Source organism: Pungitius pungitius, chromosome 1, assembly GCF_949316345.1.
Source record: "Pungitius pungitius chromosome 1, fPunPun2.1, whole genome shotgun sequence".
NCBI classification, from domain to species: Eukaryota; Metazoa; Chordata; class Actinopteri; order Perciformes; family Gasterosteidae; genus Pungitius; species Pungitius pungitius.
This window is the reverse complement of record NC_084900.1, coordinates 2,484,933-2,511,545: the sequence shown is the minus strand read 5'-3', so window position 1 is coordinate 2,511,545 and position 26,613 is coordinate 2,484,933. Positions and strand designations below refer to the sequence as shown.

The following is a 26,613-nucleotide window of genomic DNA, read 5'->3' as shown; positions in this document are numbered from 1 at the left end:
AATGTGTTCACATCTCCACCACCAGGTGGCGCAATGCGTCTGTTTAATGCACCAGTTGCATCTATTTGGGTTATTACAGATTTATTTAATGCTGTTTAGGGTTTATTTGCAACCATAGCTGTATACATTTAGTTATATTCATGTCATGTAAGCATAAATATATGTTGGTCATTAAGCAACAAATAATGAGTTTAAAAATAGAAACTTTTTGAATCTTGAATTTTAGAGAAGCTTGTGAATGCAGAGACTCCACAGAATTACAACAATTTTATTTCCAAGAGAAAACCATCGTTAAACACAATTCTCATTTGGTTAAAAACATTATGCTCGTTTTAATTGTTATTAATGTCCATAGTGTTCATCTTTTATTGCACGTACACTGTATGCAAAAATAATAAAATGTGTTTTTAGAGCACTTTTCATAGAACTCAAAGACAAGTCAAACTCAGCTGTACACTAAATACAAAACACACGTTTGTACACAGGATAAAAAATAAAAGTGACCAATAACTTTTATTTTCAGTCCACTTGACTTGTACACAGTGCATGTCATCTTTAACATACATTCAAAGTTCACAGTGGCTTCAATATCGATACCAACGTAGCAAAAATAGAGTAGAAAAAAAGTGCCTCAAGTCCAGCTTATATATGAGTGTTTATATAATATATAAGTGCAAAGAATAAACATTTAAACAAAATGTAAACTGAGGACAACAATACTTTGTGTGTTTAGCAGCAGTCAGACCTTGATGTCAGAACATCAGACTCTTCTTGTGCAAACATTTAAAGGTGAATAACTATGTACGTGGTGTGGATGATGTTTCCTCATTTGGGTTCTACCAAGTCCATCAGATGGTCCATCAGCCAGCTCAGATGAACCCGATGGAAGTCGGGCTCTCGCTTCCTCAACTGCTGATCCGCACTCAAACAATCCTGTTAATTTGAACCAGGCTTCTCCCTCTGAAACACCCCCCCCCCCTCCCTTTGTTGGACGTACCGTGGACAGTACACATGTAAAGTTTCAAGCTGCTACAACAAGGATAAAGTACTCTAGAGAAGGCTTTTGGTGAAGGCCTCACGTCAGACGATCCAGATGGTTCTTTACAGGTCGAGCGCTGATTGGTCGATCCGCGTCACTCGACCACTCGTTTGAACCACCTGATCTCGCTGAATACGACTAAAGTGACGAGCAAACCATCGACAGCTTCCCCAGACGCCGAGAGGAAGAAAACAGCTGAAGCGTCAGATGACACTCTGATCAGAACAGGAACCTAGCGGAGGTCTGGTGGCTCCATCTCACTGCATCCGACCCACTGCAAAGGTTTGGCTTGGAATCCTTTTCTACTCCACTGGCTGAAGTTGTGTCTGGACTATTGTGATGTGGATTTCGGCTAATTGTAGCCAGGGCGCTAATGAATCAAACCAGATAAAGCATTCATGTATTTTTTCATGATGAACACTAAAGATACCATGAATGTTGGTTTTTGTTTTTGACCAAATGTTGTGTCTCTTTTGCGTCCATATGGGGTGGAGGACGGATCCATGACTCCAAGTGTCGGGATGACGATGAATCATCTCTGTGCTGATCACCTTTATATTTGGCAATGTAGAGAGAAAAGAGAAAAACAACCAGTAGACCCGTTGCTAGTCCCAGGCCAAGTATTCCCAGTACAGAGTAGAGACCGATCCTTCCACGAGGATCTCCTCTCAGACTGGTGTCACTGGTTGTCTCAGGTTCAGGTCGATCCTTCACTGCTGCAAAGAGACCCAACAAATGTGTTTATTAATGTAAAGAAAGAGGTTTATTTATCTGAATAAAGCTGCTGAATTAAACGTGTTAGTAAGTTTAACTTCATGAACCTACCAGTGACATTGAGGTGACATTCCTTATAGTTCTTCTCATAACTTGTGAGCACTTGACACCAGTACGGCCCAGAGTCATTAGTCTGGAGTCTGGAGATGTGAAGTCTGAGTCGTCCTTCTCTGAGGACGTCTTTGTCCCACTGGACTCGTCCTGCAAATCGTTTATGCTGATCCTCTGGGACCTCCACACCTTCATGTAGATGAAACAGGACATAGGGTGTCTGATCAGCTAACATCTCACAGGAGACATAGAGGGAGTTGGTGGAGTGGTTTGTGCTGGTGGGGAACATCCATTCCAGTGAGATGTTGTGGTTCTCCTCTGCATGATACCAGCTCTGTGTCACATTCACTACAAATGACCCTGCTGAGGAGACAGAGAAGGAGAGGAGGTGACAAAGTGACAGCTTTAACATGGAGCCTTTAGACTCCATCTCCAGATGTTTCTGAGGAGTGTGTGCTGATGCTTCACAGCTGCTTTACAAACACTAAAGTGAACTGACCACAGACACAGGAGGTCAGGATGAAGATCACCAGGATGCTGCAGATCATCTCCTCCCTGTGAGAGGAGACAGAGGAGAAGAGGCTCCAACGTCACATCATCATCACATCAACGATCTACAGTGTGTCTTCACATCCTGATGCTCTTTGTGTTCATCATCATGTTTGTTACAAACACACAACGCTTTGATGCTGATGACAACCTCCCTGAGATCTACAACCACAAAGTAAAGCTGGTTTCACTCAGTCAAATAAAATATGTACAAAGTGTCCAGACTTCCAAACAGTAAATTAATGGGCTAGTAGTCACTATGTGCTGGTCCTATATGTACAGAACAGAAGCATCGCTTTAGGCAAATACCTTCCCTTGTGGTCAATGATTAATAAACAGCACTAACTTCTTCTTTTCCTTTGGACTCTTCCAACAAACCTCTCATGTTTCCTCCAACACTTCAGCTTCTTTTTGTCATTAATAAAGCACAGTATGAACATCTATGTTCCAGCATGTACAACAAACTGGTGACTCTGACTTGGGCCTTCACTGAGTTAGATATATTTGATCCTGGTGGATCTGTGGCTGATCAGCACCGTTAAAGCCTGCTCACCTCTGGTCCCGTGTTGGATCATTGCCAGATGTTTCCCGCAGCCTACGATCGATACCCTGCCCCCCCCCCCCCCCCCTGCCACGAACCAGTCAGCAGCCCACCACCTTCTCTGATTAAATCAGTTTTTTGTGTCTGTGTCTTCTGTTCGCATTTGGATCCGTCCTCATCACCACGTAACAAACACCAGAGAACACACACAACCTCATGCTGTTTGTGAAAAAAATCTTATAATAATGTAATAATACAGCTGATTTTCCCCGATGGATCAGGTTCAATTCTGAATCTTTTTACAGTTGAATTCTATCTAACCAACAACACAAACAACGTTATTACCAGTAAATATGTTGTATAATCCACAAATCCTCACATAATGTTAATGAAATGATAACAGTCATTCTCTCCTTACCTTGGACACCGTGACTCAGTCTTCAAGTTCTTCAACAAGTAAATGACTCAGTGATTTCATGAATCTGACCCGTTAAGAAGAACAAAAACACCCTCAGACAACCCATCCAATCAGGTGACCACAAGCCGATGGCCCACTTTTTCCAACCAGGGGGGCGGGGCAACATAACTTGGACTCAGCTCGTCTGACAGTCACGCGCGCAAAGCCGCCGCTGATTCTGCAGCGTCCTTCCTCTTTGAGGAACTGGTCACACATGTCCATAAAGAGAGAGCTTTCTTCAGGACTTTTCAATCGTTACTAATCATGACACCTACTGAATTACCACCCGGACTGTATTTTATCCCCTAAAAAGTTGGATTTATCTTGGACTCGGAAGTACCGAAGATAATTTAGACCACGTTAAAAGCGGACCACTGTGCGTCAGACGTCCCTGTCCCTCCAGGTTGGTTATTGGGGGGGGGGGACTGAGTGGGTGCAAGTGTCCTTACAACGTTTATAGTTCGGTAAAGTTGACAAGAAATTCAGATTCAAACTTCCCGGTTCAATAACTCATCAGCGAGACGTTGTTAAAACACGAACGACACCTCTGTGACCGTAGTGACGTCAACAACCAGCTGCAAGGAGCTTGCGCATGCGCATATCTTAAGTCATTATTTCGACTTTCTAACCCTTGTTTTCGGAAATGGGCTTCCATAAAAAAGAGATATTCGAATGTAAAAAAAAAAAGACAACACAACAGCGGCAAATGCTTGTGTACTGACTTCATTTTGCATGAATAAAGTCTGGAGATGTGAAGTCTGAGTCGTTCTTCTCTGAGGACGTCTTTGTCCCACTGGACTGTCCCTCAAACCCCCAGGGTCCCAGAAGGCCATTCCTCCCCTGGATCCTACGTCCCAGGTAGAATGCCTCTGACTCAAAGGAATAAAATAGAGGAACAAGTAGAACAGAGTAGAGGCAGATCCAAAGAAGGCTGATTGATTCCAAACTAAAGCTTAATATTGTTATGAAGGAAATGAAACACGGTTCTTTCTAATCTGCATGTTACCATAAATGTACTTTTCAAAGTCTGGGGAGAGGGATGTGTGGCACCACGAGGGGTCCGGTAGTGGAGGACCGCTGAATCACAGAATGCCCCCCCCCTGTCCCCACTACATGTCCTAGAAGGCTTCAGCACGCACCCAGCTGTAGGGGCTCAATAAGACACCTGATAGAGGAAGAGATGGGGAGCCTGAAGAAGGACACGTTGGACACAAGAGAGGAAGAGGAAGCAGACTGGGAACAGGCCGCTGTGTGAAGGAAGAAGGAAAAGGGGAAAGAAAGAGAAGAGCTGGTAACATGGACCCGCTGGATGGAGCTGGCTCAAGAATTCTGATTTAAGGAAGCGTTTGGGACATTTACATTAGTGATGGACTTTTATTGTTTGATTGAAATAATGAATTGACTGTTTTTGTGGAAGAAATAAACAACACACACACACACTAAGTAGCAGGTAGTGTCAGTTTAATGCTTCACGAAGCTGATAATGACTCTAAACATCTTTCCTTATGTCTTCTTGAGTGATCAAATGATGAAATAAAATACATTTGTATTATTGAGGATGGTTTTGATCACTTTGTGACTTTTTGAATTAATACGACAAATTAAGAAGCTGATTAAAAAGGTAATGGTTTATTTAAAAAAAGTAGGATAATATAAGTAATGTAACAGTATATGTTTTGTACAAATATGATATAGTATGTATAAGAGTAATAAAAGATGAAAAATTTGAATTTGATTAATCGCATCATTATTCTGATTGACAGCGATTAATCGCAATATGTGCAAAATGCAATATTGAGGCAAGGTGCGGCTTTAGTGAGGCTACATTGTTACAGTAAAATGATTTACGACCACAACGTCCCGAGTGACGTCTTCTTCTTCTGTGGAGCAACGACCAGACGTAAAGTCACCAGAACAATGTGAGCAAGTCAGCAAGTAAACATACAGAATCTAAATCTTCTTTAGAAACAAGAACCAGAAGGAACATTCGTCTTGGATCAGGACCAGAGTGACGCTTAATGCAGCATCTGTTCAGTAGTAAGAGTCTCTGTTAGAGGAGCTGAAGAGGTCCAGGACAAAAAGACTGGATTTCCTTTGAATCTCAGGCAAAGAAAAAAAAAACGAATATGGACACTGTGAGGTCACAGCTACAGGAGTGATGCTGGTCAAGTGTCTTGCTCAAGGACACATCAACACACGGGCCAGCAGGTTCTGGGATGGAACCGTGGATCCTCTGACTGGACTCTCCACCCACAGCTGTCCTGACGCTTGATGCCACCATTGACTTCCATTCATACTGTGATGTCAGAAGTCCTACCAGAAGGTCAATCATTTTGGTCCCAATGTTTCAAGATTAATATCTTGAATTGTGGTTCTGATGTGTCGTGTTTTGTGTTGATCACTAGTCTTTTTTGCAATGCAGAGATAAAATAAATGAAAACCCAGTAGAGCTGCTGCTAGTCCCAGTATTCCCAGTACACAGTAGAGACCGATCCTTCCTCTCAGACTGGTGTCACTGGTTGTCTCAGGTTCAGGTCGATCCTTCACTGCTGCAAAGAGACCCAACAAATCTGTTTATTAATGTAAAGAAAGAGGTTTATTTATCTGAATAAAGCTGCTGAATTAAACGTGTTAGTAAGTTTAACTTCATGAACCTACCAGTGACATTGAGGTGACATTCCTTATAGTTCTTCCCATAACTTGTGAGCACTTCACACCAGTACAGCCCAGAGTCATTAGTCTGGAGTCTGGAGATGTGAAGTCTGAGTCGTCCTTCTCTGAGGACGTCTTTGTCCCACTGGACTCGTCCTGAAAAGTGTTCGTCTTGTATCTGTGGGACCTCAACACCTTTATATAGATGAAACATGAGTAAAGGTGTCTGATCAGCTAACATCTCACAGGAGACATAGAGGGAGTTGGTGGAGTGGTCCGTGCTGGTGGGGAACATCCATTCCAGTGAGATGTTGTGGTTCTCCTCTGCATGATACCTGCTCTGTGTCACATTCACTACAAAGGACCCTGCTGAGGAGACAGAGAAGGAGAGGAGGAGGTGACAAAGTGACAGCTTTAACATGGAGCCTTTAGACTCCATCTCCAGATGTTTCTGAGGAGTGTGTGCTGATGCTTCACAGCTGCTTTACAAACACTAAAGTGAACCGACCACAGACACAGGAGGTCAGGATGAAGATCACCAGGATGCTGCAGATCATCTCCTCCCTGTGAGAGGAGACAGAGGAGAAGAGGCTCCAACATCACATCACCATCGGTCTGTGTACCTTTTGATAGTCACTTTTAATGTAAAAAACAGAAAACGAAAAAACTGGTTTCTTATTTTTTTCTTTTAAATCAAAAACGAGAAAACTGAAGTGAGCAGTCGTTTTCTCGTTCAGGACCAAAAAACAAGAAAGACTGACAACTCTTTACTCCGTTTTTCCCATAAAACGACAATTCGAAGCCTATCCACTAAACAGGAAGTACGTGGATTTTCACGGTAAAAGTCATCGCAACGTTTGTATGCTAGAAATCCCTCTGCAGTGCCAGCGGTTACCATGGTAGCATGACGAGAAAAGTTCATTAATGATTATAAATAAATATTCCTGGTCCGACGGGATGTGTTTTGGCAGCAGTAGTCAAATACGCGCATGTTTATTTTGGCTCTGATATTTATTGTTCACGCATTGTGTCACTTCAGTGAACGGAGAGACACAGTTTAGGAGACGCAGAGTAAACGTGTTTACATCTGTTTAGAGCATCAACCAAGAGGACCTTGTAACTCTGGAGGAGCTGCAGAGATCCACAGCAGAAGTGGGAGAATCTGTCCACAGGACAACTGGTACCCATGTACTCCCCAAATCTGGCCTTAATGGATGAGTGGCAAGAAGAAAGCTGCTGTTGAAAGAACCCCTGTTCCCCACAGCAAACATGTGGACAAAGGTGCTCTGGTCAGATGAGACCTGAAACTTTTTGGCCTCATCGCCAAACGTTGTGTTTGGTGGACACCCAACAATGAGCAGAACAGGACAACAGGGAACCGTGGTGGTCATAGCATCCTTTCAAATTCTATATTTGACCTTTTTACAGGTAGAAGAAAGAGATGAATATAACAAGTGCTGACAACGTCCACCTTGAAAAATTGTGGCAATTTATTGTGAGCACTATATAGTAAACTAACATCTGGGTAAAGCACAGCTTCCTGGTCCTGAGTGCTTTGTTGGTGCCAAAGTGTGACGCTGTTATTGAGTCAACCTCTTGTTGGTACCACTCTGCAGCTGTGAGAAGCTCCCCTTAAATCTGACTTTGAGGTTGAACTAACACGGACGCAATCAGATTTGGAAAACTTACCAACATTAGATCTTCTGAATCAGGAAACGTTTGTTGCCATAATATGTCAGACATACATGTGTGACCGGATGAGGGTTTTCCCCTCCCTCTTTCCTGTACACAGGGGTGTGGACCAGCACACCTGGGGCTAATTCTAATTGATTGGGAGAGGCGGGATATTACTTAAGCCTCTGGTGTGTGGACTCGTCCTGTTGTCTTCTCCTGCTGGGTGTCTGTGGAGACGTGTCCGGGAGCCCGCTTTACGTTTTGGCCGCTGCCCTAGGTCAACATTCTGCTGTGGTGTGGTAAGGGCAATGTTTCCATCTTTTGTGACTTTTTACTCTCCTGTGTCGCCGTGTATGCGGCACTAATGTGCCTCCCTTCATATAGCGACCCTGTCTGGGTCATGGATGTCCCCGTGTGGGTGGATGTATGTGGAGCCGTGTCCGGGAGGCGCGCTTTACGTTTTGGCCGCTGCCCTGTAGGTCAACATTCTGCTGTGGTGCGGTAAGGGCAATTTTTCGACTGCTGGTGTTCGGTGTCTCGGTACGATGCATCCCTCCCTTTTTTTCGACACATTTGGGCGTTATTATAAAAATCTAAATTGTCTTAATTGTTATAGTGTGGGCTGCTGTCTGAGTGTGTGCGTGCGTGCCACCGCCGGGGTCTGTGGGCAGCTTGACCTGTAATTTGGTAAGTCGCTGTGTCTGCCTGTTTGCTGTACATTAATTACGGTCTTGTTCTAATGCTGTGTTTCACAGCATAGCTGGACCGGGCTGCAGCCTTGGACATGCTGTTGTGGGGCTATCCTGGTGCCACGACCAATTAATGGGCCAATCTTCCCCGGCGCGCTCTCCCCTCCCCCTCCCCCCCCCCCCCCCCCCCCCCCTCACTGAGACTGTTCTTGATAGCGGCTAAAAACCTGAAGAACTGGTACAAATGTGTCTCTATATTGGGTGAACTGTTGGACATATTACATGTGGGTTTTTTTTCTTTTTTTTTGGTTTGCATTTTCTTTATTATGCATGCTGGTTTATTGATTTGAATTGTTTTGTTTGAATTTGTTTACATCTTATGCATGCTGGTTTATTGATTTGAATTGTTTTGTTTGAATTTGTTTACATCTTATGCATGCTGGTTTATTGATTTGAATTGTTTGTTTATTTTCTTTATAGTCCTCAAACTCCTTATCGACGAACATATTGCCATTTTAAAAGTATTAAACAAATAAAACTATTTTTATAATTATCTTATGGTCTCTGACCCCTGATTTGGTGAACGGCTCTGCGTGCCTTAAATAAGAATGGTCTTGGGCCTATCCCAAGTGGCGTTGCTGGAGATAATTATTCCTTCTGGAGTGTCATAGGAAGCGCGTATTGCCACACATGGAATTAGACTTGGCAGTTGGTGCATGACGGCAGACAGTACAACAATGGACAAGAGACGACGTGGTGCAGAAATATGATAAAAATACAATAAAATATTTGATCCTTTGACATCTTTGGATTTAACATTCAATTCAGGATTGAAGTGTGACAAATACTAATGTTTAAATACACGTATTCCGCCACCTACTGGTGGAGATGTGAACGCGTTTACTCTGCATCTCATTAAACTGTCTCTCTGCGGTCACTGAAGCAACAATATGTTGAAAATAAATAAGCAGCGAGTGTGTGTGTATCAGCTACTGCTGCTAACACATCCTGTCGGACCAGGATTATTTAATGAACTTTGGTACATTTTATTATGACATTATGAACACAGGTGTGCCGTCCTCTTTGTTTACCTTTCTTTTTCCCCTCAGCGCTGACTGGTTGTCCCGTTTTTGACGTCACATTGCAATGACTTGTGGGTAATTCCGGAAAGAGTTTCATAAAGTGTCTGCTTGAGCCTTTCGTTACTGCGTCTTTACTGAAGTCCTGCTGCTGCCGAATCAGAAAATAAATGGAGGATAAATGAATATCAGCGTTAGTTAATTGTGTCCGGTACAGAAATACTTTTAACAAACAACCAAACATTTTACCTTTTTACAACACTGCACTGAATATAGTATTACTACATTATGTAGGGTCATTGTGTTTAACGCAGAAGTGATATGCAGGACGTTTGCTCCTTAACAACGTGTGTGTGTGTCTCTTGAGGACCGTGTGTGTGTTGTATCACTCTTTGTCCTCCACGGGACGTTTCTCTCGGCGTGAAGCCCGGTCCCCGATCCGAGCCAGCGAGCTCTCAACGGGGCTAATGGCTAACAGCTAACAGCTAACGGCTAACAGCTAGCATCACGTAGGTCCTCCAGGCGCAGTTCTTTACGAGCTGTCTGCATCTACGGAGGATGTTTAGTGCGAAACACGACGGCGTTTGCTGGTCCAACGCGAGAAGAACTTCAACAGGAAGTCGATGCGACTTTAAAGGAGGATGCGGAGGAGAAACAAACATGGAGGCTGATTAAGCGAAGCACGACGGTGGAGACTGGACGTAACTTATTTTCTTTCGGACCGAGTTTCCAACTGCATCTCAAACTCATGTTTCCTCCATCAGCTTCTTATTGTCATCAATGAAGTTCAGTGTGAACATCTATGTACCAACATTTAGAACAAACACCAGAGGGAACCACACACAACCTCATCAGGGTGTTAACGATGATTCTTTACTCAACCATACAGCTGTTTTTCGTTTTCTCGATGGATCACGTTATATTCTGATATGTCATCAATAAATTGTATATATATTTTTTAGCATTCCATTATCTTTAACTAAACAAACCGCATGACCTGTAAATATTTTGTCTAAGCTACGAACCCTCACACAAACCTTAATATAATCATAACCAAACCATGGAGAAAGCTGATGTTTACTGCGCCATCCGCACAATGTTCGTCCTTCAAGAAGTCTCCTCACAAGGGATGTTTGCTTCATGACCAAAGTAGATATTTGTGACAGAGTTATCAGCACTTTATTGATGGTGCAGAGAATGTAACAAGCGGACGTGAGGCGTCTCCACCTCCGCACCAGAAACCAGAAGAACCGCAAGCTGACACCAAACAAAGGCTCGGTGTCTTTTTAAAAGACATTAAACAGTTATTTTTAAACTGCTTGTTGACATGAATGTACTTTTTAAAGTTGCATACTAGTTTTTAAAAAGGCTGTATGTATAATTGTCTCAGAGTGAGGACATTTCTTTAATGCAGCTTTCGTTTATTTAGCCGCAATAGGAAAGTGAAAGTGGCGTCACCAAGAGACTGAAATGAAGTCCTAAAAAAACCAAAGTCTTTAAATATGTGGAGTATTTACTGAGGAAAAAATGAGCTTACCAGGTATTTTCCTGAGTGCCGTCCCGTGTTTTGACTCGTTTTTGTCGACCTGTGAGTCTTTGTCCGCTGACACGGATCCCCCCGCCTATGGGGCGCCGTTTTGAAAAAGTCGCACGTTCTAAAAAACTGCGCAGTTTTGGTACATTTAGCGTTATCATATGAAAGAAAAAGCAGGACAATATTCATATGTCACTTTTTCAAACACTTAGAGACAAGATCATGTAAATACATGCAACAACTTTTCCTGCAGGTCGAAGGCAGGCAGGGAGGACTCAAAAGCACCAACCTGAACAGGTAACATTGACCCGACATGCACCAACCTGAACAGGTAACAGTGACGTAAGACAAGAGAGTGTCAGGGCTTAAATACACAAGGGAGGTGCAGGTGATTGAACACAGGTGGAAACAGGGCTGGACTGGTAATCTGACATTGACTTCCATAGTATTTTTTTTCCTACTATGGAAGTCAATGGGGTCCATCAACTGTCTGATTACGTAGCATTGAAATAGTTCACTGTAGTGACAGAATGCTGAGAAGTGTGTGTACCTTGTATGTTATGTGTATTTAATGTGTGCTTCTCTCAACATTTCCATTCATGTGACACATTTGTATTATTGAGGATGGTTTTGATCACTGAGACTTTTTGAATTAATACGACAAATGAAGAAGCTGATTAAAAAGGTAATGGTTTATTTAAAAAAAAGTAGGATAATATAAGTAATGTAACAGTATATGTTTTGTACAAATATGATATAGTATGTACAAGAGTAATAAAAGATGAAAAATTAGAATTTGATTAATCGCATCATTAATCTGTTATTGACAGCGATTAATCGCATTATGTGCAAAATGCAATATTGAGGCAGGGTGCGGCTCTATTGTGCTTTAGACAGTGAAATGATTTTCAAACACGACATCGCGAGTGACGTCTTCTTCTTCTGTGGAGCAACGACCAGACGTAAAGTCACCAGAACAATGTGAGCAAGTCAGCAAGTAAACATACAGAATCTAAATCTTCTTTAAAAAACAGGAACCAGAAGGAACATTCGTCTTTGATCAGGAGCAGAATGACGCTTAATGCAGCATCTGTTCAGTAGTAAGAGTCTCTGTTAGAGGAGCTGAAGAGGTCCAGGACAAAAAGACTCGATTTCCTTTGAATCTCAGGCAAAGAAAAAAAAGGAATATGGACACTGTGAGGTCACAGCTACAGGAGTGATGCTGGTCAAGTGTCTTGCTCAAGGACACATCAACACACGGGCCAGCAGGTTCTGGGATGGAACCGTTGATCCTCTGATTGGACTCTCCACCCACAGTCGTCCTGACGCTTGATGCCACCATTGACTTCCATTCATACTGTGATGTCACAAGTCCTACCAGAAGGTCAATCTGTTTGGTCCTGATGAAACTAAACTAGTTCCCCTTCACACACACAACGATGGCACAGCGGTCACCAGCTGGGCTCCCTGAGTCACAAGTGTCTCTGTAGACCACTGATACCTTCATGCTGCTGTTGGTCCACGAGACACATGAGACATCCACAGACCAGATGTGTCTCAGCTGGACTTCAGGCACAACACATCAGACTGTTTCTGTGCAAAAACTTAAAGGATCAATATCTTCAATTGTGGTTCTGATGTGTCGTGTTTTGTGTTGATCACTAGTCTGTTTTGCAACGCAGAGATAAAATAAATAAAAACCCAGTAGAGATGCTGCTAGTCCCAGTCCCAGTCCCAGTATAAAGTAGAGACCGATCCTTCCTCTCAGACTGGTGTCACTGGTTGTCTCAGGTTCAGGTCGATCCTTCACTGCTGCAAAGAGACCCAACAAATCTGTTTAATAATGTAAAGAAAGAGGTTTATTTATCTGAATAAAGCTGCTGAATTAAACGTGTTAGTAAGTTTAACTTCATGAACCTACCAGTGACATTGAGGTGACATTCCTTATAGTTCTTCCCATAACTTATGAGCACTTCACACCAGTACAGCCCAGAGTCATTAGTCTGGAGTCTGGAGATGTGAAGTCTGAGTCGTCCTTCTCTGAGGACGTCTTTGTCCCACTGGACTCGTCCTGAAAAGCGTTTATCCTGAAACTCTGGGATCTCCACACCTTCATATAGATGGAACATGAGTGAATGTTTCTCATCAGCTAACATCTCACAGGAGACATAGAGGGAGTTGGTGGAGTGGTCCGTGCTGGTGGGGAACATCCATTCCAGTGAGATGTTGTGGTTCTCCTCTGCATGATACCAGCTCTGTGTCACATTCACTACAAATGACCCTGCTGAGGAGACAGAGAAGGAGAGGAGGAGGTGACAAAGTGACAGCTTTAACATGGAGCCTTTAGACTCCATCTCCAGATGTTTCTGAGGAGTGTGTGCTGATGCTTCACAGCTGCTTTACAAACACTAAAGTGAACTGACCACAGACACAGGAGGTCAGGATGAAGATCACCAGGATGCTGCAGATCATCTCCTCCCTGTGAGAGGAGATAGAGCAGAAGAGGCTCCAACAGCAGAGTAAAAAAATACTTATTACTATTATTTCAAAATCACTACTATTAACTTAAAAGGACATCTCCAACATCATAATGAAACCATCTTTATCTTAACTGCTACGTCAGGAATCAGGAAACGTTTATTGCCATTAAATGTTGTACATACATGGAAACATATTATATAAATCATTAAATACAATGATTTAATGAACATGTTCCTGTTTTAATGTTGTCAGCCTGCTCGTATGGAGTGTGGAGCAGTTAATGAACCCTTTAAGAACAAAAACACTCCTTAAAGACAGAGACAGTAACAGAAGCCTCTTCTGTTCACAACTTGCTTCAAGTAGGATTCCATCTTTCATTTGACGGACAGTTGACTCCCTGCAGGAGGACGATGCATTTCACCAAATGATGAAGACACCAACATCAGGACATTCATTCATTCATTCCTTACCTCGCATGTCCTCAGTACGGTTCTTCTTCTTCTCTGTCTGGATTCTTGAAAGTTGAAGGTACGCAGTGAGGACACAACGTGATAGAGACTGTGAGGCTGTAAGAAGACAGACAGCTTTTGTATGAACTGGTTTGTGGCACTTATTCCCAACCAAAGACACGCCTTGTTTGGGTAAAAAAAACACTTCTCTATTTAAAAACCGCAGGAGAAACGGAAAGAAATTCACATACTCTGACAGTTCTAAAAATAAAAAGTAAAAAGTCATGATGCATGATGTTGTATTTTCTGACCATTTGGTTCCTGCATCACACGAGCATCTCAGCTCCACTTCTGGGGAGGAAGGTACTTATTTCAAACATCTTTCCTGAAGACTCTCTGCCATGCAGTGGTTTCTAAGGAGGAGAGTCCTGAACAGCTTGGAGGCAGATGGACATCCTCCATCAGACCAAAGCTGTAAGCTGTAAGCCTGCTGCTACCGGATCGAGTTTTGCGGAGAAATAAGCTACTGGTCGTTGTTTATCGCCATGAGATTGTAGGAGCACTGATGTCATACAGCCAGAACGTTCGTCAACGGTTTGTGTGAACGGTTTGTGAGGATCAGGAAGACCCAAAGTCGGAGGAACTTGTAACGCGCATTTCATGTCCGTGAAAGCTTGCCCAAAAATGACATCATCTGTTTCTTGGTTTGTGGTTTTGGAAGTGTTACAATTGAGGCAATGCGTTTTGGTGAAAGCGTCTTCCCTTCACCGGAAATGTCATGGCCTAGGAAATGAACGTTTTGTGAAACAAACTGTAGTTTGGATAGGCTGGCCTTGTGTCCTTCTGCTGCTAAGTGTTGAAGCAATTTGAGTGTGTCCTGTTCACACTGTTTTTGTGTTGGAGCTGCAATTAAACAGTCATCAACATACTGCAGAATCAACCAAAAATGATAAAAGTTTGCCTTGAACTTGCACCATAGTGGTGGGCATATTTTCGAATGATTTTCCTGAAAACTTTGCATATGTGTGTTTAAGTGAAAGCTTCTGTTGTGTTCTCAATTGCTCTGTGATGTCCTTGAGAGCTTGTTGTTGCTCTGGTGTGTGAGTGTGAGTGTGCGTGCATGGAGTTAGTGCAGAAAGCGTTTCTTCATTGCAGGCTGCGTTTTGCGTGTGTGTGTCCCTTTCCTTCTGTTGACGTCCCAGCGTGGTTGCCGTCTCCCCCTCACATGCAGCCTCCTCCTCCCCCGCCTCACGTCAATCTGATTGTGCGTTGCCACCTCCTCCGCGTCTGGCTAGGCCACGCCCCCATCCTCTACGAGGTGCTTTTTGTGGACATTCTCTGTGCCAATGTCCCTGTTCGCCACAGCGGAAACACGTATCATTGTCAGTGGGTGGATACAGCTGCGCTCCCCCCTGGTTCCAGGAGGAGCGTCCCCTCGTCATGCCCCGACCACGCCCCCTGAATCGGCCCCGTTGGTTGGGATCCCATGGGCGGTCGTTCCTGGCAAGTTGAGTGACAGCTTGGAGCATAGTCAGTTGTGCGAGTTCAATCTGACGTGAACGCCTTTCCCCTCGTGGTCAGCTCTCTCTATGTCCATGCATTGCGCATGCGCAGCATGTTTCTTTACATCCGCGAGTCGCGAGTCTTCCATTCCAGCAACAGAACGCTGCACAGTCACTTTTATGTCGGGCAATAGTCCATTCATGAAAGCATGACGTGGGAATTCACATTCAGATGTGATTCCCACGTCCCCACAGCGTCTCCTAACACGGCGGGTTGTGGAATGCCACTGTTAAGATTAAACACTGTGAAAATCCTTTGGTAGTAATCATGGACGGACTCACCCGTCACCTGCTTGGTATTGTGGATGGGAGTCATATCCACTTTGTCAGGAAACAATGTCTTTATGCCGTCGCTCAAAACCGTGAGTGCGTCTCTGTACGGCTTATTTGCATTTGTACTCCAATCGACGTCGTGCGCACTGGTGTCTCCTGCAACCAGCTGGTTGAGCTTTTGGTAGTGAGTTGGACCCACGTGACTCATCTGAACACGTCGAATTTCAGCAAAGTTGTGCAAGAACTGCTTACAGAAGTCCATGAATGCTTCAGCAAACACTCTTCCCGAGTTCTGTATCGGCGGGAGATGAGCCATTGCAGCTCTGACATCCGTATCAGTCCAAGGACGGAAAACAAGTATGGGACCTGAGTGTCCTGGTACTTGAATCATTGGGGTTTGGAACACAGGTTTTGCATCCCGGGGAACTCCCTCAGGGTCGAAAGAGAGGGAAACAATATCTGATGTAGATTTTTGCTCTGAGGGGGACAAATTGTCAAATTGTTCTGCAGTTAGTTTCTTGATAGGAGAAGTAACCCCTCCAGTTGCTCCTGCAGAGTGAGATGGAGTGAGGAGAGCGTCCTGTCTCTTTTCCTCCTCTTCACGTGCTCTCGCCTGCTCTGTGAGGAGTCGTTCGTGTGCTACTTTCGCTGCTGCTTCCTGTCTCTCCCTCTGCCGGGTGTTGTGAACCGTTGTGGTTTGTGATGGCAGAGGTTGCTGGTCCGCAGGTGAAGCAGGGTACGGCGGTGGGCATGTGTTGAGGAGAGGGCCCCCAGCCCCTGTGAGACTCGGATACAAAGGAGAAGAAGCACATCGGTCATTTTGTTCAATAACATTTGGATCTGTTTTTTCAACCAATGTGGTTTTTGCGCATGTCAATTCTTTAGCCATTTGTTTTCTTTCTCTACATTCACATTCATCCTCCCACCATTTCAACCATTTACTTTGTTTCTCAATGTCTTCCAAGTCTTTGCCTTTTATCACCTTCTGAGTTTTTATAACCTTCTGTTTTCCCTCTAAGTCTGTTCGTAACATGTTCAGTTTTATTCTACTGAAAGAACCATTCACAGGGAACCCAAAATCCTTTGACCACTCAGGCAAAAACTCTAGAGATTGATCTCCATATTTCCTTCTCATCAGATCCACAATGGGTCCCTCCGGAGGACTCATTTCCTTTTTACTTTTACCCTGTACACCACCCATCTTTCAGGCGTGATGAAGTATACTTTTATTCCTTAAAATATAGTCGTCACTATAAGTCTTGATTTTCTTTTACGTAGGAAAAATACAAGTTAAAACCCAACCAAAATACTGGTTAATAAATATAGGTCAAGGGCGCAAATATCTGTTTTCAGATTACCGTCCGAAAACCCCGATATTGTTCCTGTCTTCCTGTTAGGTCAAGGACTGCGATTATGCGATTTCAGTGTTGGACTGAATACAATCGTTAGTTCGCAAAATCACTCCTATCTTCCCCTCGGTCAAGGGTCACAAATATCATTGTCCCTGTCTTCCCCCTATTCAAGAGCCACCACTATTATTGCTCTTGTATTCCTCTTGGTCAAGGGTCACAATTATACGATTTTCGAGTGTTAGTCTGAATACAATCGTCAATCCGCAAATTGCCCCTGTCTTCCTTAGTAAAAAGTTGGATGCTGATGAGCCGGAAATACTTCACAATTACTTTTATGATTTCATACACATTTTTCAATAACCGGAAAAAGACAAGTTATCCTCGTTAGAAACCCAATCAATAACCGGAATTTGGATCTTACAAGAAGAGGAAAAAAAATGTAAAAAAAAATCCCAGAGTACCAAATACCCGTCTGTAATCTGTTATCACCCGTTACCATTCAGAAAACCCCGTTTGAAAATTATAATATCAACTTCTTACCCGATTTTTGTGAAATTCTTCCTCGTTGGATGGTGTTGAAGTCAATCAGGCCCCTTTTGGTCGCCAGTCCCCTCTCTCTGATCTGATGAGGTATAGGGCAGAATCACGTTTTGGTGGATCCTGAAGAGGTCTCTTCCTGGACGTCCATAGAGTCCCGACGGAACTTCAAACGATCCCACTTCTGACACCAAATTGTGGTGGAAGATTTTGCACAGACAATCGTGAAGTAAGAAACAAAGGCTCCGAGTCAAATATGTCTTTCTCCGTTTATTTCCTTGCAAGGGAAGAAAGGTCACAACATCTACGTGCTCTGCAGACTGTCATGAACCAACTTGCCCCCTAACAGAACGAGGCAGTTCTTATACCCAAGTTCAGTTATCGGTGGCGTCAACAGAAACCTTGACCACCTTGTTGAGTCTCTACAGCCAGGATACTCAGGACAGCTAGTCCATGTAAGACACATCAGTTCTTTGACCATGGACTCGCCCTCCTAACACTTGAAAACAAATCTGGTTACACACATTCAACCTACTTTGTTTAGTCATTTATCAGTGTGGAACACTTCAGCTCTCATACCATGGCCTTTCCATCTCAGCCCTTGCAATTAATAAACTGGTTATACAATGAAGCATTTATAAGAGTTACATATGTTTTTGCCATTACAATGTCCTCCAACTCTGTGATCCACAGCACAGCAGGTCTGTCATGATGGATCCTGACCACTAGAGACAGTCTGCAAAGAGAATCAAAGTCAAAGTAGTTTAGAGACAAAAAACTAAAGTGGATTTACAGAAATAAAATCTGTAATTTTCTTGTTATTTGGTTTAGCTTCTGAAGGGCCTGTGGATGTGAGTGTGAATGGTGGTTTGTCTCTGTGTTAATGGCCCTGTGATGGACTGGTGACCAATCCAAGGTGAACCCTGTCTCCTTCCTGAAGTTGGGATTGACTTGAGCCCCTTCACTGCTGCAGAGACCCAACAAATCAAAAAAAGGTTCATTTATCTGAATAAAGCTGCTGGATTAAAGGTGTTAGTGGGCATTGGAAACAGCTGTGAGTGGCTCCTGTGTGACTGACTGTGGCTGTGACGCCTCCCTTGGCTGGCGGACCTTTGGCTGCCTCCGTGTGGACATCATGCAGCTCAGGTCCGTGTGTCCAACGCTGCACAAACAGCCCTGCAGGAGCAGAGAGACCCATCGGCCATAAGGCTGCAGCATGCTGACGCCAACTCAGCCTGTAGCTTCATTCTACAATACATCAACATTCTTCTTCACCATGAAGCCAGTCCACTTTAACGGTACAGGGTGGAAAATGGAAGAAAGAAAGAAGAAGAGATCTCCCTGTGCTCTGAGGGCTTTCCATGTCACATTCAACCCAGCCAGCTGAGCCAGTGCATTCTTACTCGGGGGCGGGTCTAAAGTTTGTTCATGAGTCATGAGTGACAACTCATGAGCATCCTTGTGGTTAGCTACAAGTCTACCAAGCAGCAGATACGGGTTTGATTCCTGTTTCCATGTTTTTCTTCTCTTTTTAACCGCGTGTCCGGTTCTGCCTTAAGATTTAAACATTACTTTTAGCTGTAAGTATTTGGCTTAACTGATTCAATTTGAATTTATCAATATATAAAGCCCTGGAGGAGAAGCGTATCTTACTGAATTAAGTGAAATAAGTAGAAGATTATCCTCCCTGTCTGTACTTTAAATGTATTTTTAGGGTTTTACAGCTGTTACTGTTAAGTGCAGCAGGTTGCTAGGCAACGACAGCAGCGGAGGTAAAGCTGATGACTCAAGCAGGAAGTCCCCCGTAGAGCAGAGCGTCCCATTGCAGAGACCGCTCTGTAATTCACTACGAAAACTCTTAGTCTTACTATTATATCAAGCTAAAGAATGAAACAATAACATTTAAGAATGAATAACTAAATAATAACTGCACATGAACAGTTCCCACAGATCACACTCTCTGCCCTGATGGGATGGAGGTGATCAAACCTACTTTAGTGACGTTTTGATGGCAGCGTTGCAGGAGAGCTGATGGCCTAACTGTTAGCTCTTAGCCTGCCGTGCTGTAGCCAGGGTTCCAATGCTGTCAGAGGAACACATGTTTGTTGTCCAGCTGGTATAAGAAACAAAGGTGCTTTTGAGATACTAAATAAGCTCCATTCTTTACTAAACTTGTCTCTCACAATAAAGTTAAAGACGTAGTCACTTCTTATGATTTCAATGCTTCTGTGGAGTCTCTGCATTCACAAGCTGCTCTAAAATCTGGCTTTAAAGTTTCTTTTTTTAAACTATTTATTGCTTAATGACCAACATATATTTATGTTTACATGACATAAATATAACAAAATGTTTACAGCTATGGTTGCAAATAAACCCTAAACAGCATTAAATAAATCTAATAACCCAAATAGATGCAACTGGTGCATTAAACAGACGCATTACGCCGCCTGGTGGTGGAGATGTGAACACGTTAAACTGTCTCTGCTCTGTTCACTCAAGAAACATCTCAACACGTGGAAAACAATCATCAGAGCAAACAGCAACGATTCTATGACCACAAACCACATCATTAACTATATTTTTCTCTATGTTTCTTAAACAGTGGCCCAATCAATGAGTGTTGCTGTGAGTCACGGTTTGGTTCATGTTTTACTTTGTAGTGTCTCTCGTGTCCCTGGAGGCGACTTCACTTCCTGCCTTGTGTCCTTCACTGTAACACCTTATCAAATGAAATACTGTAAAAGGGAGCATTCATCAATCATTTATTCACAACATGTAACAGTATTTGGGAAAGTGGGAAGGGAAAAAAAGGTTAATTCTCTCGTATCAATTCGGGTCTTTTGTTTCCAGCAACACAAAAATCACCCAAAAAACAGGAGAAACCATGATGGCGGCCAACAGTCCCATCAGTTCTTGTTTTGGACTTGATGAAAATATCAGGTACTTGGATTCCTATTTGTAGGAGCCAGTTCTGATGTCTTTGTGTGGAAGGAACCAACTTGGGCCAGAAGGTGTCCTCATGGTGTTGGGTGAACATTTCTGTTTAGGTGGGAACCTTCTGACATGTGGGGGAGGTGTTGTTTTGTTGTATGTGACACAGCTGGATGGACTTTACATGCACAGACAATGGAGACTTGCATGTTGTTGAATATCCTTGAAACGGTGAGAAATAAAAAAAAACGCATCAAATCAAGAAGCAAAGCCGGAAGCCGTTTGTTCACTAGACCCAAGTTCTAGTGGTCCAGGAGCCAGCGGGTCGTCTGCTTTTAGCCTCCATGCAGCCCCTCAGTGGCTTTAAGTTCGGTTTAGCTGCTGCACCATTGACACATGTGTCACCTGGGTGGATTTTGCACACGTCTAACTACAACTTGTTTAAAGTGAAGAAAAGAAAATGTTGTGGGCCAATGAGGGTGCAGAGTTGGTCCTGTGGAGACCTCCTTCGCCTCCAAACACGGCGTCTGATCTCCTGTCTGAATCCCAGCGAGCAACAACGCTCCTCAGGTGAAGGTGAGAGCGCCGTGCTGCACAACGAGGACCTGAGTGGAGCAGCGTGAAGCTTTAGGAACCAGGCCTCCTGGATGTGGACGGGTCTCTGTGGGCTGGTGGACGCGTGGTGTTCCAGCTTCATGGAGGTCTCAGTTTAATGCTTCACGAAGCTGATAATGACTCTAAACATCTGTCCTTTTGTCTTCTTCACTGATCACATGATGAAATAAAAGAGTTCACTGTAGTGACAGAATGCTGAGAAGTGTGTGTACCTTGTATGTTGTGTGTATTTAATGTGTGCTTCTCTCTTAACATTTACCTTCATGTGACACATTTGTATTATTGAGGATGGTTTTGATCACTGTGACTTTTTGAATTATTACGACAAATGAAGAGGCTGATTGGAGTTTTGAAGACTTTTTATTTCATATATCAATAACCCAAATTTTTTAATAAAGTTAGTTTTTGGCTGAAACCGAAAGGCAACCGATCGTGCCCCGACTGCACCAGTCCTGACTCCACAACGCCCGCTCGTGCCCCCCCCCCCTCCCGTCCCCTGGTCCTCTCCTCCTCGCCCTTTGTGGTTTTTGGGGCTGTCAGGGATCTGGCCCTTGAGGGGGGGTGGGGTCAGCATTTGGGCCGGTGCCCCCGAGCCCGGCGTCCCACGCCACACAGCCGACCCCTGACCCCCGTCCCTAACGACCCCCGGAGACCCCCCACGCCTGACCTCCGAACACACGTGTGTGTTGGTACATTGATGTTCATAAGAACAGTAAATGGACTTTGAGTGAATTCTATTACTTAACGTTACACTTAAACTGAACTCGTGCTGTCGGATCACCGGCCTCCGTCCTGAATGAATTAAATCCTCGTCGGCCTGCACTGCATGCTGGGATATGCTGGGCCCCAAAGGATAGATCTGATGTGTCCTTCAAATCGGCTCCTGGAGGGCTGAGATCCTCGACCTCGTTTAGAGGAGCCGACAGAACGGGACGGCGAGTCGCAGCAGAAGTGACGTATGTGGTCGATGAAGCCGTCCTTAAGGACGCAGCGACTCTGAGACACAGCTTGTGTAGTCGCACGTGTCCACATGTGTCCATCAGAGTGTGACCGCAACATCTGTGGGCCGTCTAGGTCACACTTTTAAAATTATTGTAGATTTTTCTAGTTTTTCATTTATTGCCCTCAAGTTGTTCCATCACTCCCATCTCCAGCAGACCCAACGTTGGTCTCCTTAATCCGGTTTTGTTTCTTATGAGGTAGCGTGGCGTTGGGTTTGGGATGGATCACCACCTGAACAGCTGAGGCTGTATGGATCATTTTGTAGACTCTTTTGTTGTAACGCAGACAGAAAATAAAGGAATAACCCAGTAGAGCTGCTGCTAGTCCCAGTGCACAGTAGAAAACGATCCCTGCTCTCAGACTGGTGTCACTGGTTGTCTCAGGTTCAGGTCGATCCTTCACTGCTGCAAAGAGACCCAACAAATCTGTTTATTAATGTAAAGAAAGAGGTTTATTTATCTGAATAAAGCTGCTGAATTAAACGTGTTAGTAAGTTTAACTTCATGAACCTACCAGTGACATTGAGGTGACATTTCTTAGAGTTCCTCTCATTACCTGAGGACACTTCACACCAGTACAGCCCAGAGTCATTAGTCTGGAGTCTGGAGATGTGAAGTCTGAGTCGTCCTTCTCTGAGGACGTCTTTGTCCCACTGGACTCGTCCTGCAAAGCGTTTATCCTGAAACTCTGGGACCTCCACACCTTTGTATAGACTCAACAGGACGCATTTCTCATCAGTTTGCATCTCACAGGAGACATAGAGGGAGTTGGTGGAGTGGTCCGTGCTGGTGGGGAACATCCATTCCAGTGAGATGTTGTGGTTCTCCTCTGCATGATACCAGCTCTGTGTCACATTCACTACAAATGACCCTGCTGAGGAGACAGAGAAGGAGAGGAGGAGGTGACAAAGTGACAGCTTTAACATGGAGCCTTTAGACTCCATCTCCAGATGTTTCTGAGGAGTGTGTGCTGATGCTTCACAGCTGCTTCACAAACACTAAAGTGAACTGACCACAGACACAGGAGGTCAGGATGAAGATCACCAGGATGCTGCAGATCATCTCCTCCCTGTGAGAGGAGACAGAGGAGAAGAGGCTCCAACATCACATCATCATCACATCATGTCCTGTTTTACTTTGTAGTCTCATGTCCCTCGTGTCCCTGGGGTGACTTCACTTCCTGTCTTGTCCTGTCTTCCCCTGTGATCGTCTGCCGTGTCGATGAGTGTTTCCACCTGTGTCCAATCACCTGCACCCCCCCTGTGTATTTAAGCCCTGTGTGTCTCTGGTTCCTTGTGGCGTCATTGCACGTTATGGGTGTCGAGTCGCCATGGAGACCATAGTGTATGTGGTCTTTCCAGGCCCCCTCCTCGCCTCGTTTCTTTGGAGGCCGTCCCCTGTCTCGTTGTCCACTAGATGGAGATAGAAACCCGCTGTCCACTCAGTTTGGTCCTTTAAAGCTGCTCTATGAACGAGAGAGTTGTGTCTCTGTGTCTCCTCTGTGTCTCCTACGAGGATCTTTAGTTTAAACGTGTCCTTCATTCCTCTGAGTGAAGCCCCCCCCCCTCGTCCTTCATCCCTCCCTCTGCTCGTGTCCCCACACGATGTCTCTTCTGTTTGTACCTGTAACCTTGGAGCTTGGAGTGTTTCTGTCTGACTGTCTGTGCGCCTCCTTCCAGCTTCCTGTGTCCAACTGGAAGACATTCTCTACCTGGAGACATCTAGTCTTACTTACACAGCTCCATAGGAATGATTGAAACATGAATCTATGTTGAGATGTAGACACATTTTCTTTGTTTAATGATGGTCACACATTGAAATCAGTTCAGAAAAGGTGGGTTTTGTGACGAGAACATGGAAAGAAAAAAAGACAATTTACACGAAAAAGTGATGTAATGAAATAATTTATTTACAGATATAAATCGGTTAATTTGAATGTACACAGTAGATGTCATCAACATACATTTATACTCTGATGTCAGAAGTCAGACACTTTGTGTGCAAACACTTAGATGAATTTAACAATGATGTATTTTTTTTGGTGCTGTTCATAAATCTTTTCTTTTCAATGCAGATAAAAAATAAAGAAACAACCAGTAGAGCTGCTGCTAGTCCCAGTACCAGTACCCAGTAGAGAACGATCCTTCCTCTCAGACTGGTGTCACTGGTTCTCTCAGGTTCAGGTCGATCCTTCACTGCTGCAAAGAGACCCAACAAATCTGTTTATTAATGTAAAGAAAGAGGTTTATTTATCTGAATAAAGCTGCTGAATTAAACGTGTTAGTAAGTTTAACTTCATGAACCTACCAGTGACATTGAGGTGACATTCCTTATAGTTCTTCCCATAACTTGTGTCCACTTGACACCAGTACAGCCCAGAGTCATTAGTCTGGAGTCTGGAGATGTGAAGTCTGAGTCGTCCTTCTCTGAGGACGTCTTTGTCCCACTGGACTCGTCCTGCAAAGCGTTGATCCTGATACTCTGGGATCTCCACACCTTCATATAGACTAAACAGGACATAGGGTATCTCATCAGCTAACATCTCACAGGAGACATAGAGGGAGTTGGTGGAGTGGTCCGTGCTGGTGGGGAACATCCATTCCAGTGAGATGTTGTGCTTCTCCTCTGCATGATACCAGCTCTGTGTCACATTCACTACAAATGACCCTGCTGAGGAGACAGAGAAGGAGAGGAGGAGGTGACAAAGTGACAGCTTTAACATGGAGCCTTTAGACTCCATCTCCAGATGTTTCTTAGGAGTGTGCTGATGCTTCACAGCTGCTTTACAAACACTAAAGTGAACTGACCACAGACACAGGAGGTCAGGATGAAGATCACCAGGATGCTGCAGATCATCTCCTCCCTGTGAGAGGAGACAGAGGAGAAGAGGCTCCAACATCACATCACAGTAAAAGAATACTTGTATTATCTCAAAAAGTACTTTTAACATCAGAATCTAACCATGTTTATCTTAAATTATAATCACATTATTAACGACCTTTATTACTTAATTATTGCACAAGATGTTCTTCAGTCATTGAAAACACTGCTCAGCGTAGTTGGTGCAGTGACCTCATCAAGTAGGTTAAAGTACATGTAGTGATGTTTAGTGTAGAATTATAGTTTGTGTGATGTTAGATATAAATATTACATTTGTATGTTAGATGAAGTGAATGCATTATAGTCAATAACAATGTTTAGTCATGTAAATCATATAAATACTGTACACATTAACATCCTGTCATGATGTGATGTTAAAACCGGGGGACGGAAGCTAATGGTCGTCCTTTATGGATTCCTCCCAACTTTCTCCACAAAGAGTTTTTTTGAGGGTTTTTTTCTCCTGTCAGGTAGTGAATGACCAAACTAAGTTAAACACAGTGGTTCAAATGTGCTGTATAATATACATGTTATGTTTACATGATAAAACTTTAAACTTTAAGGTGTGATCATTGGATGTACTGCAGTATTAAGTAAACAGGGATCGATCAGGTCAGTGAGTCATGTGATTGGAGGAAAAAGGAATTAACGAGGGAGGAGCTGGGCATCAAAGTGCAGACAATCACATACACCTGCAGCACAAGGGACACCCCGCAGAATCCTCATGTGAACCAATATTGATGGACGAATGAGACTTGGACCTGGAGACTTCTCTATTTCGTGAAATAATATTATTTATTTCACTTTGTAACTGTATTGCTTATTACTTCTGTCAGTTATTAAACTTTCCATAATTTTTAAACTCGAGTCAGTTGACGTTTTTACTTTTTTACCAGCAGGGCATCAACATCAGGACATTCATTCATTCATTCATTCCTTACCTCGCATGTCCTCAGTACGCGGTTCTTCTTCTCTGTCTGGATTCTCCAAAGTTGAAGGTACGCAGTGAGGACATAACGTGATAGAGACTGTGAGGCTATACACAGTTCCGCTGCTTATAAAGCTGGTTTGTTGTGAGAAGCGCACTTGTTCAACGCCAAAGACACGCCTTGTTCAGGTAAAACCACTTCTCTCTTGTTGAAACAGAAAGAGAAACTGAAAGGAATTCACATGGTTCAGGTCACTGGTTTGTTTAACTGATGGAATCCAGACTCGTACCTTTGTACTTTCTCACATATTTACACACAACCAGGAGACAGATGAATAGAATTCAGTGTGGATACATCTAAACAATATTATAATTATTTATTTAGATACCTTTTTATAAAAAAGTGAAGCTGCGTTTCCTTGAAATAAAATATGAGGCAACTTTTTTCAATCTTGACGCGTCATACTTCAGCTGCACGTCATCTTAATATTGTTCTCTTTACTTTACTACACGTCATTAAGTTGGAAACTCATCAGAACAGCAGTAACAGCTACAAAGAATGTAT

The 26,613-nt window shown here is 43.6% G+C and overlaps 3 protein-coding genes and 2 long non-coding RNA genes across 13 annotated transcripts; all 5 read right to left on the bottom strand.

Annotated features, from left to right (window-relative positions):
* Nucleotides 1-252: 252 nt before the first annotated feature.
* LOC134116682 (uncharacterized) lies at nt 253-3,437 on the bottom strand. The gene is made up of 4 exons (XR_009948549.1): nt 3,373-3,437; nt 2,364-2,419; nt 1,865-2,227; nt 253-1,755 (listed from the first exon to the last, which is right to left on the bottom strand). It is a non-coding gene; the product is annotated as an uncharacterized LOC134116682 (long non-coding RNA).
* A 1,594-nt stretch (nt 3,438-5,031) lies between these two features.
* Nucleotides 5,032-11,348, bottom strand: LOC134116381 (uncharacterized). Of its 3 annotated transcripts, none has more exons than XR_009948547.1 (5): nt 11,043-11,348; nt 9,518-9,656; nt 6,572-6,627; nt 6,070-6,429; nt 5,032-5,960 (listed from the first exon to the last, which is right to left on the bottom strand). It is a non-coding gene; the product is annotated as an uncharacterized LOC134116381 (long non-coding RNA). The 3 variants fall into 3 exon arrangements; XR_009948546.1 differs by having other exon boundaries at nt 6,070-6,432; nt 9,518-9,653; XR_009948545.1 differs by having other exon boundaries at nt 6,070-6,432; nt 11,043-11,347.
* Nucleotides 11,349-11,898: 550 nt separating this feature from the next.
* Nucleotides 11,899-17,564, bottom strand: LOC134102916 (uncharacterized). Of its 5 annotated transcripts, none has more exons than XM_062560349.1 (5): nt 14,281-17,564; nt 13,991-14,086; nt 13,463-13,545; nt 12,961-13,323; nt 11,899-12,872 (listed from the first exon to the last, which is right to left on the bottom strand). In XM_062560349.1, exon 1 carries the CDS (start codon nt 17,003-17,005, stop codon nt 15,671-15,673), a length of 1,335 nt encoding a protein of 444 aa, XP_062416333.1. In that variant the 5' UTR covers nt 17,006-17,564; the 3' UTR covers nt 11,899-12,872; nt 12,961-13,323; nt 13,463-13,545; nt 13,991-14,086; nt 14,281-15,670. The 5 variants fall into 5 exon arrangements, with proteins under 5 accessions (XP_062416333.1, XP_062416327.1, XP_062416334.1 ...); XM_062560343.1 differs by having other exon boundaries at nt 11,899-12,851; XM_062560350.1 differs by having other exon boundaries at nt 11,899-12,851; nt 12,961-13,320.
* A 4,337-nt stretch (nt 17,565-21,901) lies between these two features.
* LOC119223074 (uncharacterized) lies at nt 21,902-23,357 on the bottom strand. 2 transcript variants are annotated; one of them, XM_062560476.1, is made up of 3 exons: nt 23,254-23,357; nt 22,755-23,114; nt 21,902-22,645 (listed from the first exon to the last, which is right to left on the bottom strand). In XM_062560476.1, the coding sequence occupies exons 1-3, from the start codon at nt 23,300-23,302 to the stop codon at nt 22,365-22,367; spliced, it is 690 nt and encodes a 229-aa protein (XP_062416460.1). In that variant the 5' UTR covers nt 23,303-23,357; the 3' UTR covers nt 21,902-22,364. The 2 variants fall into 2 exon arrangements, with proteins under 2 accessions (XP_062416460.1, XP_062416456.1); XM_062560472.1 differs by lacking the exon at nt 23,254-23,357 and having other exon boundaries at nt 22,755-23,247.
* Nucleotides 23,358-24,096: 739 nt separating this feature from the next.
* On the bottom strand, nt 24,097-26,139 carry LOC134115550 (uncharacterized). Of its 2 annotated transcripts, XR_009948062.1 has the most exons (4): nt 26,062-26,139; nt 25,048-25,103; nt 24,548-24,910; nt 24,097-24,438 (listed from the first exon to the last, which is right to left on the bottom strand). XR_009948062.1 is itself a non-coding variant. In XM_062560485.1 (3 exons), exons 1-3 carry the CDS (start codon nt 25,094-25,096, stop codon nt 24,206-24,208), a joined length of 645 nt encoding a protein of 214 aa, XP_062416469.1. In that variant the 5' UTR covers nt 25,097-25,165; the 3' UTR covers nt 24,097-24,205. The 2 variants fall into 2 exon arrangements, 1 of the variants encoding a protein (XP_062416469.1); XM_062560485.1 differs by lacking the exon at nt 26,062-26,139 and having other exon boundaries at nt 25,048-25,165.
* Nucleotides 26,140-26,613: the final 474 nt, after the last annotated feature.

What these genes read in the sequence shown, in the direction of transcription:
- LOC134102916 (XM_062560349.1), bottom strand. Translation starts at nt 17,005, where the DNA reads ATGGGTGGTGTACAGGGTAAAAGTAAAAAGGAAATGAGTCCTCCGGAG.
- LOC119223074 (XM_062560472.1), bottom strand. Translation starts at nt 23,184, where the DNA reads ATGGAGTCTAAAGGCTCCATGTTAAAGCTGTCACTTTGTCACCTCCTC. An exon ending in ATGTCACCTCAATGTCACTG is followed by an intron (nt 22,646 to 22,754) that starts GTAGGTTCATGA and finishes GTCTCTTTGCAG; the next exon opens with CAGTGAAGGATCGACCTGAA.
- LOC134115550 (XM_062560485.1), bottom strand. Translation starts at nt 25,096, where the DNA reads ATGATCTGCAGCATCCTGGTGATCTTCATCCTGACCTCCTGTGTCTGT. An exon ending in CCTGACCTCCTGTGTCTGTG is followed by an intron (nt 24,911 to 25,047) that starts GTCAGTTCACTT and finishes CTGTCTCCTCAG; the next exon opens with CAGGGTCATTTGTAGTGAAT. An exon ending in ATGTCACCTCAATGTCACTG is followed by an intron (nt 24,439 to 24,547) that starts GTAGGTTCATGA and finishes GTCTCTTTGCAG; the next exon opens with CAGTGAAGGATCGACCTGAA.